Genomic DNA, 19,284 nt, shown 5'->3' with positions numbered 1-19,284 from the left:
CTGCGCTCGCTCCGGCCGCGCGGGCACCACACGGACCGAGAGAGAGGAGCCGTCGGCGCGGGGGCGCGGCTCGCTCAGGCCCCCAGTCTGCGGGGGCGCGGGCGTGGGGGCGCGGGCAGGGGGGCGCGGGCAGGGGGCGCGGGCGAGGGGGCGCGGGCAGGGGGGGCGCGGGCGAGGGGGCGCGGGCAGGGGGGGCGGGCGAGGGGGCGCGGGCAGGGGGCGCGGGCGAGGGGGCGCGGGCAGGGGGCGCGGGCGAGGGGGCGCGGGCAGGGGGCGCGGGCGAGGGGGCGCGGGCAGGGGGCGCGGGCGAGGGGGCGCGGGCGAGGGGGCGCGGGCAGGGGGGGCGGGCGAGGGGGCGCGGGCAGGGGGCGCGGGCGAGGGGGCGCGGGCAGGGGGGGCGGGCAGGGGGCGCGCTCGCTCGCTCAGGCAGGAGCCCCGTCCGCGCGCCGCAGGCCCCAGCCGGCCGCTTCGCGGTGAACCTGCCGGTTGTCCGGCGCATGCGAGTCACAGGACGGGATCGTGCCAAGTGTCATGAAATTACCACTCGAATTCATTAAAACACCTGTGCACGTGTGTCATAAATACGCAAGTCACAGGCTGACATTTTCTCCAAATATGTTAATTTGCATACAGAATCTGGCGTTCTGGAGCTTAAACTTAAAGCACTGATTCTGGATATTATTCACAATATTGATGTGGTAAAGCAGTTAAACCAAGTTCAAGTTCATACAACTGAAGACTGGGCCTGGAAAAAACAAGTCCGATTTTACATGAAGAGCGACCACACGTGCTACGTGCAAATGGTGGATTCGGAACTTCAGTACACGTACGAGTATCAGGTATGGCTGGTGCCCAAGTGTTTTATTTTTTCAGCTGAAATCATCTTAAATTTGCTATTGGATGACACAATTATTTTTTATTTTAGTCATAACTTTTAAGAATTTTTGTGTGTGACTGTCTTTTCTGTGTCATCATAACAAAGAAGGTGTTATAGCAGAGAAATATTTACAGAAAGGTTAAAATAATGGCAGTATTGTACCGAATTCTGTGAATGTGCCTTTTCTTAAAGTAACAGTTACACAGAAATGGAGCTCTGTAGTCCAGGGAGAAGGGAGTCTGGCCCGCGCCGCCTCCTCCCCATCTCTCTCGCTCTCTCGCTTTCTCTCTCTCTCGCGCGCGCGCACACACACACAGCCAAACTTGGTGCCATCGCCACCACGCCAAAATACGCTTTTGCGTGTTTTCAGAGAATGCTCCCAGTTTGTGAGATGAGAGAATCCTCACACAAATAACCTGCCTCATGGAACGTGTCTTCAGAAAACCCACCTGCATCCTCTGCCTTGTCCTGTCACAGTCATCAGACGTATCAGACCACTACGTTAGTAAGTGTACGTCTGGACAGTTGCCAGCGGACACTTTCAAGAGGAAATGTGTTTTGAGACCCAAATCCATCTACCTAAGTTAAGGAAAGACTCTATAAGCTGCAGCTGGAATTGGAATCTGTTTTCCCTAAAACTTAGAAATTTTGAGAATTATTTGATGTGTTGATATAAGGAAGTTTTCAAAATAATTAGAGATGAGTCTCTACAGTGGTTCTGACTTATGAAGATCCTAAGATTCAGGGAATTAATTTACATGAATTTTTAAATACAAGACAGATTGATTATTGCATAATGCAGTTTGGATTTCTTTGCCTTAGTAGCATGTCTCTGTACCATCATCAAGAACTTGAGAGACTTTTCAGAAAACCTTCTGGTGTAGTAACTGAGGATGGGGTAACCTACTGCTTCGGAATGATGAAGTTTAATTTCGGTTTGTGCTTTAAAAAGCTTCTTCTAGTAAAAACGTATTTTGGGTATATTTCTATGTTAACAGCTTTAATTTTTTGTTGCCTTTTTAGCTTTTTAATGAGTCCCACCATGCCACGTGTGTAAGGTTGCATAAAACATGAATATTGAGACTTTGTATTTCCCTTGTGTAGGGCAATGCACCCAAGCTGGTCTACACACCACTAACGGACAAGTGCTACCTCACACTCACGCAGGCCATGAAGATGGGCCTCGGAGGAAACCCTTACGGGCCGGCGGGAACGGGCAAAACCGAATCAGTCAAGGCCTTAGGTGGACTTCTTGGAAGACAAGTTTTAGTTTTTAATTGTGATGAGGTAGAATGCATAATTACAAACTGTGTTAACACACTACTGTGTTAGTTGTGACTTTAGATTAGTATTCATGTACTTATATATGAAATAACCTTTTTTTTGGTAAAGATTTTATTTATTTATCTGACAGACAGAGATCACAAGCAGGCAGAGAGTCAGGCAGAGAGAGAGAGGGAAGCAGGCTCCCTGCCGAGCAGAGAGCCTGATGTGGGGCTTGATCCCAGGACGCTGAGACCATGACCCGAACCGAAGGCAGAGGCTTAACCCACTGAGCCACCCGGGCACCCCGAAATGCCCTATTTTAAAATCACTTTATTTTTGGGTAACTTGAAAACAAAACTTGTTTTATTTGAACAAAAAAATGGAGAGGTTGCAGAGAATATAGTCTCCGAGCTTTTCTAAGAGAACTAGTGCAAATAAATAATTTTAAAGATTTTATTTATTTATTTATTTGATAGACAGAGATTACAAGTAGTCAGAGAGGCAGCCAGGGAGAGGAGGAAGCAGGCTCCCCGCTGAGCGGAGAGCCTGATACGGGGCTCGCTCCCAGGACCCTGAGACCATGACCTGAGCTGAAGGCAGAGGCTTTAACCCACTGAGCCACTCAGGCGCCCACGAATAAATACTTTTAAATACAGAAAGAAGGATTATGTTAGAGTAGAAAAGAAAAATGTTTTTTATTGTTTTTAATTAGTGATTCATTAGTTGCACATAACACTCAGTGCTGGGGCACCTGGTCTAGTCTGCCTTCAGCTCAGGTCACGATCCCAGGGTCTTGGGATTGAGTCTTGAATTGGGTTCCCTGCTCTCAGGGAGTCTGCTTCTCCCTCTGCCTGCTGCTGCCCTGACTTGTGCATGTATGCTCTTTCTCTCTCTGTGTCAAATAAATAAAATCTAAAAAAAAAAAACAAAAAACAAAAAAAAACCAAACTGCCAAAACACCGGTGCTCATCACATCACATGCCCTCCTTAATGCCCATCCCCCATTTATCCCATCCCTTCACCGCCCTCTCCCCCAAGCAACCCTCAGTTTGTTTCCTAGAGTTCACTCATGAAATTTAAGAAACAGAACAAATGATTATAGGAGAAGAGAAGGAGAAAAGTTTTTAGCAAGGACAATAGTGAACAGAAAAGAGAAAAAAATTCATTTTGAAAATACCATTTTCAAAACATTTTGTGTAGGATTTGTATTTTAGCTTAAGGATAACTGAAAATCTTATATCTGTTTAGTTTTGGGAAGTACCCAGAACTTTCCAGAAGTGAGTGTACTTCCCAGAACACTCACATGAATTACTTGTTTATTAAACCCTATAAAGTATAGCTATTTAATTTGTGTTTAAAAAGAGCCAAAAAGGCACTGGTGGATGAAATGATTACCTTGCCCCTAAATTTCAAAGTATTGATTATTAGAGATCCTAACTACTTCTTCACGGATACAGTTTTTGCTGATCCTTTTTAGGGCATCGATGTGAAGTCAATGGGACGAATTTTTGTTGGTCTAGTCAAGTGTGGGGCCTGGGGCTGTTTTGATGAATTCAACAGACTGGAAGAGTCCGTGCTGTCAGCCGTGTCCATGCAGATCCAGACAATTCAGGACGCTTTGAAGAATCACAGAACTGTGTGTGAACTGCTTGGCAAGGAGGTATAGAAAAGTTGGGAATTTAAAGAATTCAAGTATTTTTTACAACTGCGTTACTCCCACTCAGGCAAATATTTGGTCTTTGTTTCTTCTGGCACCCCCGTTCAACCTTTTCACGTGTGAATTGTCCGAGGTTTGTCACCGTCTTTTGGTCCCCCTTGACGGTTCACTTTCAGAGTTTTGGTACGGGGTACTTCATCCCCGGTAGTACCTGCTAGCGTAGCCGGCTCCGTGCCCAGTGTTCCCGGTCCCGTCTCACCACGTGCTCGTCAGCATCCTGCCGGGGACGGGCTGCTGTACATTTTCCGCTTTATAATGGTGAAAATGCGGCTTGGTGAGTGAGGAGGAAGTCATGGGGCTGGGAACTGACCCCAGGATTGTCTCAGTCTGAGGCTCGTGTTTCTGATCCCTGTTCCGTGTGGATCTTAACAACAGTAAGCACTTGGCTGTTTTTCCCTTCCTCACTTTTCCCCATCAGAGAGACACACTCAAGTCATGAGAGCGTGAACTTGCTTGTGTAGAAAGTAGGAGCTTCTCTGTATAGCGCATGATGATGACGACACTGCAAGTTCAAAGTCCCGTGAAATTATCCTCTGATCCGTAATAACATTTTCACAGGACGGGTTTTTAAGGGCAGGCAGGGAAGTGAGACTGGTTCTCAATTACTAATAATGTTATTTACATGCCGCTTCAACTCTTCATAAAGAAGAGAGGAATGATCAAGTTTTTACCTTTGTGCCATCACAATTTACTTTCTTACGCACTGAGTTTTTTCCCTCCTTTTCTCCTGCAACAAACGGAAGGCGTTGTCCCTTCTCCCAGTCAGCACCGAGCTTTCCACTTACACGCCGGCATCTCCTTCCCAGGGACCTTGCCTTTGTTGTTGCCTCCATGATAGACGGAGCCCTTTCTCCTCTCCCCGTTCCTCTTGGGCTTTGAAACATAACCACATCTTTTCCTTTTTAATAACATGCGGTGTCGTATGTAATACTATTATAATATTTGATCTAATTAAAACAGAAGCCAACCTTCCCTTCACTCAGCTTTCCAGCCACTTCTCTTTCTCCTTTCTTTCCTTTCTAGCCAGGTTTGTTTGCTCCAGGTGTTTGTGCTCACTTTCCATTCATTGTTCACACTCTGACTTAGCATTGAGTGTGCTGTTGAAGGTGTTTCTACCAGGGACTCTCATGGTCTCGGGCCTCCCCTGTCAAAGCATGAATCACACGGTGCTTGCCTGTGGGCTGTAAGCTTCAGAAGGGCATAGACTGTCACGGGCTCTCGGTCAGACTGTGTTGTCTCTGTGTACCCAGCAAAGGGCCAGAAACCAGGAGGCTTTCAGCAGGCACGGACGACTCCACAAGAACTTGTTATCGAGGACTTCTGCAAGCAGCGCTCTCCTTGGGGGGGAGTTGTGCGTCTCTGCTGGGGTCGAAGATTTGTGTGTAGGGATATGTACAATAAAATGTCGGTTAGCAGCCCGTTTTGTACTTATAGTTACAAATATTTAATGCCTATATTTTAAATTAACATTTCAGGTAGAAATAAATTCTAATTCTGGAATTTTCATCACAATGAATCCTGCTGGAAAAGGTTATGGAGGAAGACAGAAGCTACCTGACAATCTTAAACAGCTTTTCAGGCCAGTAGCCATGTCTCGTCCAGACAATGAGCTTATCGCAGAAGTTATTCTGTATTCGGAAGGCTTTAAGGATGCCAGAGTCTTGGGCAGAAAATTGGTAGCCATCTTCAGTCTAGCCAGGTGAGTTTTACTCTCTTAAGTATTTTTATATTTTTGGTTCCAGTGATTGATTATGGGTTAGTGATCATTTTTCACATTTGTCCAGTGTGATTTAGTGATTTTCGTATTGGTGATTATACTGTACTTCAGGTATCAATAGGGAAGATTCTAGTTTGAGTAATAAAACATCTGACTCAAAACTGTTTGTTTTCCTTAAATGCTATTAATTTGATCTCACTTCTTTTCTGCAAAAATTTTTTATTGGGGTGCTCCAGCTAAATGATGCTGATCAAACGATATCAGCAGACCCTTCAAAGCCTACTGTTCTCTGGAGGGAATCTTCCACAATTTTTCTTATGTCTTATTTCTAGTAATAGCAGTGGGTTTGTAGCTTCTTTGGGCGATCTAGAGTTCTGGTTCATATTCCTTAAGAGCTGCTGAGAACTGGAGTGCCAGACACTGAGAGCCAGGCGAATGGACGGACGCGTGGAGGGGTAACGGCCCCCGGTGCTTGTCCTTCAGTGTCTTCAGGAGGGTGGTTCATCCTCGTCCTTGGGAATTGTCGGTCTTCAGTGTTTTACTGGAGTGACATGTCCTGTGACTGGGTCCTTTTCATAAATTGATGGGAGTATCAGTACTCGTTTCTATGTGTCTGTAGTTATAGTCTGTTTTTCTTTAAATTTAGTAATAAAAATAATTTCTTACAGCTATGTAATGCTTTGTGATTTCTGTGTCTATTTAAGGGAGCTTTTGACGCCTCAGCAACATTACGACTGGGGTCTAAGAGCCTTGAAGACCGTTCTTAGAGGAAGTGGAGGCCTTCTTAGGCAGCTGAAGAAAAGTGGCATTAAGCAGAATGGTAGGATTCATTACTCAGCTACAATCTCATTTTAAAAAAAAACCTTTAAATTAGAACACTTTTAGATTCTGGCCCCTCATTTCCCCTGTTGTTAACATCTTAGACTAGCAGCTCTGTTTGTCACGACTAGTAGACCAATATTGATGGTATTTTTTAACTGAAATCTATGCTCCATTCACATTTTCCCTAGTTCTTACCCAGTGTCCGATCATAACTTTAAAAATGTGCATTAAATACTAGATAGTTGTGCTGTGTAGAGGAATAGTCTAGCCCACGTCTCCTCAATGTGTGATGTGCATTAGAATCACCCGGAGGCTTGGCCGAATGCCAGTATTGGGTCCCTATGCCCAGCTCCCTGAGTCTGCAGGGCTGGGGCAGAGCCTGAGAATGTCTCTCTTCTGAAAACCAGAACTGTAGAAACTGGCAGGGATTTTTTTTTCAAAGATATAGTATAACAAGCAAAGTTACCCTTTAAAAAACTTAACGTTACAAAAAATACCTTTTAACTCTAGAATAATTGTAGATTTACAGTACAGTTGGAAACATAGCATCCCACTGCTTCCTTCCTTTCTGTGGCACACTTGTCTGAACGAGGGGACTAAGGCATTTCACTGTTAACTGGCGTCCAGACGTCAGTTAGACGGCACCTCTTCTGTCGTTAACGCTCTTTCTGCTCCAGGAGCGAGTCTGGGGTGCCTTGTTGTCATCATGTCTCCTTGGTCTCCTAAGTGCTGGGACGCTTTCCCCACGGGGCTGGTTTTGTTTCCCGGGTACAGGTCCTGTGTCCTGTGGACTCTTCCTCAGTCTGGGTTTTGTCATGATGTTTCTCTCACAATGAGACGAGGTTCTGAACATGTGGAAGGAGCGCCGGAGAGGCGAAGGGCCCGTCCTAGCGCTTCACTGAGAGCCCTCGTGTGTCCACGTGTGCACAGTGAGCGCACGGTGTCACTGCTGTGTCCCCCTTCTGGATGGTCTTAGTACTTGCTGGGTGTCTCCCCTGTAACAGTAACTTGCTGTTACCGTTTTCCTCTTTTCCCACTGTCAGAAGCTAGTTACAGAAGGTGGCTCACCTTCCAAGAGGGCAGGCAAGGATTAAGCCCCTTCTCTTAGAGGGGGAATATCTACAAATATTATTTGAAACTGCTGCAAATAAGATTGGTCTTTTCTTTGCTATTTATGTATTTATCAAATCGTCTATTCAGATCAGACTCATGATATTTTACTGCCTTTTCTCCCCAGTTGTGTAAGATAAATGATTCCCCCACCCATGGGTGTGGGCCTTTATGAAAGGCCAAATATTCAGCCCTCCACATTGGTATTGAAAACGAAGCCTGGGATGCCAGGGCAGCTCTGTCGGTGAAGCATCTGCCTTCAGCTCAGGTCATGATCCTGGGGTCCTGGGATCAAATACCACATCGGGCTCCCTGCTCAGCGGGGAACCTGCTCCTCCTCTGCCCCTACCCCCCCAATGTTCTGTCACATACTCTCAAATAAATAAATAAATAAATTCTTAAACACCAACAAACCAAACTAAGTTAGGGGTCCCTGGATGGCTCAGTCGGTTAGGTGTCCATCTCTTGATTTTGGCTCAGGTCATGATCTCAGGATCCTGGATCGAGCCCCGCATTGGGCTCCCTGCTCAGCATGGAGTCTGCTTGAAATTCTCTCCCTCTACTCCTCCACTCACTTGCATGCCCTCTCTCTATTTTTCTCTCTGTTAAATAAATACTAAAAAAACCCACAAAAAAACTGAGTTAAGACACTGAAAATAAGTCAGTGTAGAAAAATGCCCATGTGAAATTATCTGTTTGGGCTTTAAATGATCAAAGTATGCCTCTTAAACAAATGAAGCTGCTTAGCTCTGTTATTGGGTTGGCACATGCCAGGGAAGAGAAGTCATTTGGTGAGCTACTTAAATTACTATTTTTCTGTTGTCTCTCTGTTGATTTTTAAGAAATATGGAAACCAGACCAGTAGTAATTAAAGATGGCTTACTAATGCTTGAGACAAACTCTGTTGTGGCCATGCGTCTTTGCATGTACTTAAACAGGGAGATATTCAGCCATTACAGAGAAATACCAGACGAAAGATAGTTTCTTGCCTTCATAGATATGTCTTATCTATCAGCAGCTACTTAAAGGATATTAATTATCCTTGAAAAAGTAAAAATCTTGCAACAATGTTCATATTTATATTTGGTTTAGGGATGGGTTTCTGAATCATTTCTAAGCAGGTCTGATTAAAGATTGTTGACGAGTTAGTTTTTAGTCAGGACTTCGAATTTCTGGGAGGCAGTCCTGGTGGATTTGGAGATGCCTGAGTCTGGACCTTGTTGATTTGGGTGTGAGTTCAGCCATTATACTGCTCTGCTTCCTCGGGTAAATCACTTAAACCCTCAGAGAGTTAATATCCTCATATATGAAATCAGAATAATTTAACAGTTTCTTACTTTATATAGTTGTTATAAGGATCACATAAAAATGGTAAAGTTCTATACAATTATAATTGCTAGCAACTTCTATTTTATTTAATTTTTAAGATTTATTTATTTATTTTTTTGAGGGAGAAAAAGCACTCCTGAGTGAAGGGAGGGACTGAGGGAGAGAGAAACGCAAGCAGACTCTGTGCTGAGGCCTAAGCCTGACACAGGGCTCGATCCCAGGACCCCAAGAACATGACCTGAGCTGAAACCAAGAGTCAAACACTTAACTGACTGAGCCGCCCAGGTCCCCCAGTGATGTTTATTATTAACTAAAGTCTGGGAAACTTGGGACTCAGATTCTATGGAAGAGTCCAGAACTGTACTTAGGGACCCTTGTTTCTCAGTGGTTAAACGATAGTAAGGTAAGCTCGTCAATACACATGGTACCGCAGGGCTTTAACTGCTACTGAATTCTAGCACCTCATGTAATTACTAGTAGTGCTCTCAGGGTACTTGAAAATTGTGTTTACAGTTATTGAAACTTTCTATAGTAAGTGACTAATAATTTTAAATGAAACTTTTCTTCTAGTTGATGAAAGTCATATTGTGGTACAAGCCCTGAGGCTTAATACAATGTCAAAGTTTACATTTGCCGATTGCTCGCGGTTTGATGCGCTGATTAAAGATGTGTTTCCTGGGATTGACTTTAAAGAAGTGGAATATGGTGAGCTGAGCTCCGCATTACAGCGAGTCTTCGAGGAGGCCAACTATGAAGTCATACCGAATCAGGTAACTGCCAAGCATGATAGGATTGCCTGCACGGCTCCGTTGGTTTGAGCGTCCGACTCTTGGTTTCGGCTCAGGTCATGATCTCAGGGTCATAGATCGAGCCCCGCTCAGGCTTCCTGCTCAGTTTGGAGTCTGCTTGTCCTTCTCCCTCTGCTTTTCCCCCTATTTGCCCCGTCTTTCTCTGTCAAATAAATAAATAAAATTTTAAAAAATACTTTAGAATATATTGATCTTTTGCTAGTTAATTATTTATTAGCTCTCTTTATCTTTTATTTTCTGTTTAAATCTCATTTACTCATGGATGCCTTCCCTGATCTTTGAGTCCAGATGAGGTTTCCTTGCTGTGTGTTTCATTACTTTTCCTGTACTTACTCACACTGGATCGCGTATTGCATGAATACTGATTTTCCCTCATCAGGTAGTAGTGTTCATGGAAGGTGGGATCTGTGTCTATTTTTTGTTTTTTATAGATTTATTTATTTATTTATCTGACACATACAGAGTGTGCACAAGCGGGGCAGGGTGGGGGGCTGAGAGAGAGGGAGAAGCAGTCTTCCCACTGAGTGAGGAGCCCGATGCAGGACTTGATCCCAGGACCCTGAGATCATGAGTTGAGCTGAAGGCAGACACTTAACCTACTGAGCCACCGCAGTGCCCCAGGATCCACGTCTATTTTAATCATCATTTTATTCCTGGTGCCTCTTACAGGGCCTGGCCCATAGTAGATCTGTCATATGTGTTTGATAATTGATTACTTATGGTTCAGTTTCACTTTCACAGTTTCTTAGGAGAAATTCTTTTTAGCAGCTTTTTTAATGTAGCACTAGTTCATGTTCAAAATGGACATTTTTCTATCAGGTTTTTTGTTTGTTTTTCGGTGAGATACAGAATATCAATCCATGAATCAACAAATGAATAAAATAATATATCATATTTGAGTGAATAAAAGAATGAGCATGATGTGTTGTCAAATGACTTGGAAAGTATACTTGTGTCTTTTAAATTTCGGACTTAAAGATCACAGTATAAACGTGCTCAGATTTATTTGGGTGTTATTTTGTTAACAGAGTGAGAACAGATGGTTACGTACTGTAAATCTCATACAGACATGTTTGTTTTCTGCTAGATCAAGAAGGCTTTAGAGTTGTACGAACAGTTACGCCAGAGAATGGGCGTTGTCATTGTTGGTCCGAGCGGTGCTGGGAAGTCGACCCTGTGGAGGATGTTGCGGGCGGCACTGTGCAGAATCGGCAGAGCTGTCAAGCAGTACACCATGAATCCCAAAGCCATGCCTCGGCATCAGCTGCTGGGCCATATTGACATGGACACGAGGGAGTGGTCCGATGGTGTTTTGACAAACAGCGCTCGCCAGGTGGTCCGAGAACCTCCAGGTTGGTCTGTGTTCTGTGATTTACTGCTTTCCTTAGTCCTTTAGAGAGGATGGCAGGACGTGTCTCTAATGCTGTCCTCATGAAAGCCTTCACGCAACCGTGAATTGCCTTGTAAATGATGTAAATGATGTCCTTGTAAATGATGGATCTGTTTACTTCAGAGGGACCCAAGACGTGCTGTCGTGTTGATCCGGACTGAACAGGGGCTCCTGTTACAGTAGAAACGCGGGGTAATTCGAATTAGCTGTAATTCATGACTAGATTAAGTAATTGAAAAAATAGAAAATCTTTCTGGGTTGCTATCTTAGTGCCTCACAAATAAGAAGATGACAGATTTTATTGGGTTAAAATCGGGGTGGGGGTGTGTGTGTGTTAACACTTCTAACTCACAATTTGGAATACAGTGTTTTGGATAATTTTAAAAATTTAAGTTATGACACAGTAGACTTCTTGCTCTCAATTTTTTGATTTAGTGTTTAAAGAGATTTTTGGCCAGAATCTGAGAAGACTTCCTACTTTTTATAAGGTCGTAACTAAAAGTTGTGTTTCTAAGCCAGTGAAGGAAGGGCTTAGAATTGAGACATTGTAAGAGATTTTCTGTGTAGTTTTTCATTTTCACTGTGGTTAATAATATCACAGTAAGTAAAAACCAAGTATTGCCTATATTGATTTGTCACACTTTTATGGGTGATATTTTCCCATTCGAATTGAGGTCTAAGGACACTTGAAACCACTCTCATTTTAGGAAGGATGGATTTAAAAAAGAAGTTGGTCTCCGAAAAACCTTGTGTACACAGCACTGCCTCTCCGCTTTGAAGTCAACTTTTTTAATGTATCAAAGAAATTTGATGGGTAAATTTTGTATTTCTCAAGTAGAATGCTAAAATGGGTTTCCTATATTTACTACAAGAGGTACTCTATTCTTACGACCTGGTAGAAGACAGAGGTGTGGAGAATATCACACAGGGTCAGGGGACTGGAAATAACTCAGTCTCGCACACTGTCTTGTCCTTTAGGGAGATCCCTGTTGTGTACGTCTGGGATTAGGTAGGGCGTTAGCGCGTGGCTCGTGGCCAGCCTTTGGCCAGCGGAGCTGGGAGTGCCCATGAGGCCTTGAGCACGCCTGTACTGCAGGTTCACGGGGGAGAGCTCAGCTTGTGCTTCGGCTCTTTGTAACACGAAATAACACTGGGTGGAAATTACTTCTGGAGAGAAAGAGGTAGTTATTGTATTCCTTATTTTTAGTTGTTATCACTGCGTATAGTTTTTATTTTACCTCCACTTCTTTGTTCTGAAAACAGATGTGAGCTCCTGGATAATATGTGATGGTGATATTGACCCCGAGTGGATCGAGTCCCTGAACTCCGTTCTGGATGACAATCGGCTCCTCACCATGCCCAGTGGAGAGAGGATTCAGTTCGGCCCAAATGTTAACTTTGTATTTGAAACTCACGATTTAAGCTGTGCCTCGCCAGCCACAATATCTAGAATGGGAATGATCTTTCTTAGGTAAACCATCAGAGCTCTTGCCTATGTGACGTGAGGATAGTCTGCAGTTACTGGTTTGGTTTCAAAGTGGAATAAGTTGTATGAATGATATGTAAATACGTGCCTCCTCATTTTCTGTTAACTTCTTGTTAGGTGTTACTTCTGACAGAGAGTAACTGTTTCAGTGCAGTTACATTGTTTCAGTGTTTAGTGTGTTACAGTCACTAAGGACTGTTTATTTACTTCAGTGACACAGCAAGTATTTCATTGTTTCTTTTTTTCCCTCTTACTTTTGTTTAAATGTTACCAGTGCAGGAAGTGACCAAGCTGGCAATGAGCTAGAGGTTAATAATCCTAAACTAAGTAGCAGTATCTTAATCATAGAATCTTTGATTCATAGAATTTTAGGGCCAACCCAGGCCAGCCTAGGAAAGTGACTCTCACTATACAAATTGGAAACCTCTTGACTTAATGTTTCCTTTCTTCCTCCATGTAGTTGGAGGAGGCTTTAATGAATTTTAGATATCATGTAGAGTAGTCTCAGGCCAGAGCATGAACATTGTATCCAATTCCATTTTCCAAAATGAGTAATTACAAAGCTTTCTTTTGCTTTTTGAATTCTTGTTTTAGCGTTTGACACTTACGGGTCTGTATAAATGCCCTACTCTTGTAGCACCATTTGAAGCCATTTTTGGCGTTGTGTGACATGATAGTGTTATCAAGTTGGTTCAGGTTGTTTCCAAAATTAATTGCTTGCTGTTTCCTTTTTTTTTTTAAAGATTTTATTTATTTATTAGAGAGAGAGGCAGTGAGAGAGGGAACATAAGCAGGGGGAGTGGGAGAAGCAGGCTTCCTGCTGAGCAGGGAGCCCGATGCGGGGCTTGATCCTAGGACCCTGGGATCGTGACCTTAGCCAAAGGCAGACGCTTAATCCACTGAGCCACCCAGGCGCCCCTGACAATGTCTTCCTGAGTAATTTCTTACATGCTTATTAATCTGTTTCAGTGATGAAGAGACAGATGTTAATTCTCTGATAAAATCTTGGTTGAAGAATCAGCCTCCTGATTACAGGAATAATCTTGAAAACTGGATTGGAGATTACTTTGAAAAAGCTTTACAGTGGGTTCTGAAGCAGGTAAGTTAGCTATAATATTTCATAATTGGTTATTTAGGCTAGAAGTGATTAAGAGTTTTGTTTAGAGACAGCTGCCTGTCAGTCAGAATCTGAGGGCAGAGTGGAAAGTAGGTGTCTTCACTACTATCCTGATCTTTGTCTTGGCTTAACTTTTTATTGTGCTTAAAACACTTCAATTCTCCCACCTACACTGCTTACCAAAAAATCTTGAATAGTGGAATCTCCCTTTTTTTACTAGCAAAACCATGTTACTGTCACATTTCACTGTCAGTGAATATCCCTGTGGTGCTAAGTATGCTTAGCAAACTTACATTTACTTTACTGCTTGTATTTCTTGCTAAAAACAATGTCAAGTTAATACAAAAGTAGAAAAGGGAGGCAAGTTATTACAATATTATTAAGAACTGTCTATCCAAAATATTACTGGATATGTAAGACACGTATCAAGCATAGCACTAGACAAGACTCTCGAGTGGGAAAGGTTTGCCTAATGGAGAAAGACGAGATGTGAAAAGCATCAAAATCGGATGAAGAGATTTGCTGTCTTCTAGGAGAATTTAAAAAGGTGATCACAATCAATTTTGAATTTGAAGCATGAACAGAAGTTTCACTTACACAGAAGATGTGGGAGGGCTTTTACAGGTTCTACACGATTTTTCAACTATTTCCGGCTTTTGTGTCGTCGTTTTTATGAGAAATGTAAACAGAAAAATCGAGGAGATAAATAGCAGTGCAAGTACTTTTGGGAAGTATCTAGTTGCTAATTTGAACTTGATTTAGTGGTTACTACTTGGGGACCAAATAAGATTGATGGAAAGATGGAGATCTCACTTCAGTTTTCTCACCTTTTTCCTTTCCTGCCTGTGAGGATAGAGATGGAGGGGTAGGGACTGGTGAGCAGCGGGACGTGAGTGACCGAGGTTTCCCTGGAGGCCCCAGGGGATGCAGCACTCCCTCCAGCCTGACGAGCTGTCTCCTTCTTTCTGTCACACCTGCACGCCTTCAGCTCCAAGCACCGTGAGGGCGAGGACCACGCTTTTGTGTGTCCACAGACCCAGCTGTGGTCACGGAGACGTGCGCGGGAGCATGTGAATTAGGAAACACCTGCCGCGTCTGTCCTCGCTGCTCCGCGGCAGCTCTGCTGACTTCAGGGGCGTGATGGATGCGGAGCCCACGAGGGGCTCCAGAGCAGGTTCTTTAGGTCACCTGCGTGGGGCGGGCGGGGGACTGGTAGAGGGGGAAGGGGAACTGTAACACTGGGCGGGATTTACTGATATACAGGGGTTTCTGAGTGCAGGCATGAGAATAGGATAACTGATCAAGCCAAAGAATGGATTTCAGTTAGTAAATAAACTGACTCTGTTTTGAGGTCAGGTCCCTATGCTTGAAATTTTTTTTTATGTGTTGAGGATTCCTTCCTTCTGATTTTGTACTTTGTTCACTGTGTTTACATTCTGAGATATACCATAATGGGTACCCAAACCAAATGCTGATTTTATCTCTAACGAGAGCTTTGCTTTCTTGTATCAATTGAGCAAATAAGACAATGTAGAAGAAAGTGCAACCGTTTCCTTTATCTTACCTTTAAAGCCTAGAATCCTTAGCACAGCATTTCTACTCATCTCCTCCCTTTTTCGTGCTCCTCCTCCTGTTTCTTCAATACTCTAAAAATTTTTTTTTCTTGCAGAGCAATTTTTTAAAAAAATGTAAATTGGATCATTTTACTCTCTTACTTAAAAACACTTTTAAATTAGTGAAGCTAAAAGTTACACTCCTTACTGTGGCCTCTGCAATTCTGCATGCTCTGGCCCTTGCCACCCTCTCATTTCTGAACTACCCCAGTGGTTTACCTTTGCACATGCTGTGCTCTCTGCATGCCCCGCAGATCCCATCCTTCAGGGGCGGGCTTAGCTGTGACCGTTGTCGAAGAGGCGAGCTCTCCATCGGACTGACTCTGAGAGCGCCGTGTCCTCCTCTGCTCTTTTACCTGGACTTGCTGGCCGTCTCCTCTGCGAGACTGGAGTCGCAGGCATGGGAGTTTCTGTGTAGTTCACCTTTCTTTTTCTTTCTTTCTTTCTTTTCATACTGAGCACCACAAGGACGTGCAAGTGATGCATAAATGGTTCTCTGTAAGTACGTGGGAGATTGAATGAATGAGAACCTTCCCCTCTTTTAGCCCCTTGGCAGTTGCACAGGGCTCCAGGGGCCCACAGATGGAAATCACTAAAACCCCCAAGTTTCATTTTGGTAGAGAGCCAAATCCACATGGTTTTTGTGTTAAGTCTGCTTGTACCAGCCATACTTATGCAGTGTCCTCTAGCTTCTTTATTATCAGCAGGGGGAAGTGGGGGACTATTCTTTCTAGACCCTGTTCAGTGATGTTCTTTTTCTTCAAGTTTAGGAAGTAAACAAACCACCAACAGTTAAGGCCTCTAGCACTTCCTGCTAGAAACACACCATTTGCATTTTTCTAATCACTTTTTTAAAAAGTTTATGCGTATAAACTGAATGAAATGTCAACTTTCTACATCTTGAGTAGAGGGATACATTTAACGATCGTACTTGAAAAGATAGGTGAATGTAAATCTGTATGTTTGTGTTTACTGATTAATGTTTGTTTTTTGTCTGTTCCATGGATTTTAATCAACAGAACGACTATGTGGTTGAAACAAGTCTGGTCGGCACTGTGATGAACGGATTGTCACATCTACGTGGATGCCAAAATCATGACCAATTTATTATCAGTCTCATACGGGGACTTGGTGGAAATCTGAACATGAAATCACGTCTGGAATTCACCAAAGAGGTGATGCACACTTAAAACCTATTTCAATCAACATTTTTCTTCAATTTTCATGGACTCTTAATTGCCAAAATTCAGTAATTTGTAACTGTAAGGTGTAGAGCCGTTTAATTTTGAAATTATGCATCCAATAAAGGAGTTACACATTTGAATATATGTACTTATTTTCTCCTTTGAACTAGTTTATAGTATTTTATGAAATTTAAATTTTGTAAAATACTGTTTTAATAGGCTATAGTGTGGATCATATCTTTATTGTCAGACATTTTTTAAACTAATTAGCCATATGAATATATATAATTATCCATTTTTTATTTTAGAATAATACATATTTTTAATCATTTATTTAACCAGAAGAGTTTTAGCAGTTAGGAATGCTAGGATGGATTAATCATTATCAACATTTTCTTTAATAAATGTAAAGGTGTACTTCAGCCAAGTTGTTCATAAAACGATATCATATATATTAAAGGCTGTTGTCCCGTTGGCTTCTGTTGAAAGCGTTGAACCTGCATTTCTCTGGGTCGGCTCCCGCATCATCTTTCTGCATTTGTGTCGTCTCTTTCTTCTTGGTGCCATCATTTACTGCTTTCTCTGTGCTGCTCCCCGTCCATGTGCGTTCTGCTGCCCTGTGGCCAGGTGCTTCTCCTCGCCCCTCGATCCTGGATCTGTGCTGCATTTGAGCAGATGTTCTCATGCTGCAGATCAGAGGCAGGGTTTAGGATTAGCACCGGGTGAACTCTCTCATTTATATCTGCGCAGACAGCAGATTTTCAGTGTTCGAGGGAGCAGCAGCTTGGGAACAGTGCCGGGACCACTGTAATGGGTGGGACTAGGTTCCTGCAGTAATTCAGTGTTGAAAAATATGACTTCTATTTATTTGCTTAAACAATCATTAAGAGAATGATATTTGACATAGCATTGTTGCTGTAATTATATTTATTTATTTGACAGAGAGAGAGATCACAAGCAGGCAGAGAGGCAGGCAGAGAGAGGGGGAAGCAGGCTCCCTACTGAGCAGAGAGCCTGATGTGGGGCTCGACCCCAGGACCCTGGGATCATGACCTGAGGCAAGGGCAGAGGCTTAACCCACTGAGCCACCCAGGCGCCCCTTCATTGTTGCTGTAATTATAAAAGACATTTGGTAGGGTTAGCATAGGAGAATATTCTTTTAAACTGAGACGATTGACTTTGGGACACTGACTTTGAAGAATTAAAATTTCACACACTCTTGTTTGTAGTATGTGAAAACCTGTCACAATGTTTTCCTCTGCAGGTTTTTAACTGGGCACGAGAGTCTCCTCCAGACCCTCACAAACCCATGGACACCTACTATGACTCTGGTAGAGGACGATTAGCATCTTATGTACTGAAGAAGCCAGAAAACTTGACGGCCGATGATTTCAGTAATGGCCAAACTCTCCCCATCATTCAGATTCCTGACATGCAGCGAGGCCTGGATCATTTCAGACCGTGGTTAAGTTCTGATACCAAACAGCCATTTATTCTTGTAGGACCAGAAGGATGTGGCAAAGGGTAAGAGCAGAAACTTGGTGGTTGAGGTACAAGGTGTGGATTCGTGCTCCTCTCTTCTTTAATTTGACAGCTCTGTTACCTTCCGTTTGGTTAAAGTAGCATTTACATTTTCAGGAAGGACTCTTTCCATTGTCACTACTGATATAAATGATATGACTACAGAGAACTACAGAGAAGAAAATGTCTTTTTTTTCTCCCAGGTTACATGTTTTCTAACAGAAAGAGAACAGTCTGAGAAGATACCCTTCAAAAGAAAACATGCATACAGTCCCACCAAAAACTGAATACCTTAGATACACTCACAAATTATTACCTGCTTTAGTTACAAAAAATGCATCTTGAAGTTAGCTCTCTATTTAAAAATAACTTTTACATCTGTGTAATTCAGCCTATTTTTGGTGCCTACTGAATGTAGTTTCTGGAAATAAAGAAGACATGATTATTAGTTTCTCATTTTAGTAGTAATTTAAAAATTCTATAAAAGCATAGTATTTTTTTTTTTTTTTGGCTTGGAGTACTTAATATCATGAAATCTTTCCTTTAGCTGTGGGGAAACTGTTGGTATATTTTATATGTACTTTGTCAAATTGAATTATTTCTGTAACCTTAGAATTTTTTTTTTTTTTGCCGATTGACTCCCAAGAATGCCTTAAAATATGAGTTTATATTTTATATTGTAAAAATTAGAAAGCTACCTGTTAAGCCATATCCAAATTTACCATTTTCCTCTTAAACATTGTATTATATGATTTAGACACCACAATATTTATGAAGTAGAAATTTCATATTGAATGTACGCGGTATTTCCACTGGTGGTGTTTTCACCGTCCACCGTCCTCCGTCTCTCGCAGGATGCTGCTTCGGTACGCCTTCTCCCAGCTCCGCTCCACGCAGATCGCTACGGTTCACTGCAGTGCACAGACCACGTCCCGGCACCTCCTGCAGAAGCTGAGCCAGACGTGCATGGTGATCAGCACCAACACAGGCCGCGTGTACAGGCCGAGGGACTGCGAGAGGCTTGTCCTCTACCTGAAGGATATCAACCTGCCCAAGCTGGACAAATGGGGCACCAGCACTTTGGTGGCTTTCCTGCAGCAGGTGAGTTTTCTTCCTTAAAGCGCTAGGATGTGATGGGAAACTGTTGGAAGATCCGCTTTCCTCCTCGGGCTCAGTGTTATCCAGTACGCGTTGTGTATCTTATACTCCTGAACCTTGTACGAATCTGGTTCCGGGGTACTTTCTTCCTCTCCCTGTCGTGTCTTTCTTTTTTAGAGAGACTTTATTTTTAAGTCATCTCTACACCCAGCATAGGGCTTGAACTCA

At 43.0% G+C, this 19,284-nt stretch overlaps 1 protein-coding gene across 1 annotated transcript in view; it reads left to right on the top strand.

Moving 5' to 3' along the window:
- DYNC2H1 (dynein cytoplasmic 2 heavy chain 1) overlaps window positions 1-19,284 on the top strand; it is a gene marked incomplete at its 5' end in the record, with an annotated part of 274,888 nt that overhangs the window by 48,461 nt on the left and 207,143 nt on the right. The window contains 12 exons of the mRNA XM_080815645.1: window positions 634-839; window positions 1,982-2,164; window positions 3,621-3,803; window positions 5,336-5,559; window positions 6,282-6,397; window positions 9,409-9,608; window positions 10,735-10,999; window positions 12,301-12,508; window positions 13,493-13,622; window positions 16,273-16,428; window positions 17,702-17,961; window positions 18,813-19,059. Coding sequence (XP_080671771.1) covers window positions 634-839; window positions 1,982-2,164; window positions 3,621-3,803; window positions 5,336-5,559; window positions 6,282-6,397; window positions 9,409-9,608; window positions 10,735-10,999; window positions 12,301-12,508; window positions 13,493-13,622; window positions 16,273-16,428; window positions 17,702-17,961; window positions 18,813-19,059 — 2,378 coding nt within the window. The remainder of the gene's footprint in view (window positions 1-633; window positions 840-1,981; window positions 2,165-3,620; window positions 3,804-5,335; window positions 5,560-6,281; window positions 6,398-9,408; window positions 9,609-10,734; window positions 11,000-12,300; window positions 12,509-13,492; window positions 13,623-16,272; window positions 16,429-17,701; window positions 17,962-18,812; window positions 19,060-19,284) is intronic.

The sequence above is a fragment of the Martes martes genome (assembly GCF_963455335.1).
Source record: "Martes martes genome assembly, chromosome: 10".
Classification (NCBI taxonomy): domain Eukaryota; kingdom Metazoa; phylum Chordata; class Mammalia; order Carnivora; family Mustelidae; genus Martes; species Martes martes.
The sequence above is the reverse complement of the archived record's forward strand: the minus strand, read 5'-3'. Positions and strand labels throughout refer to the sequence as shown.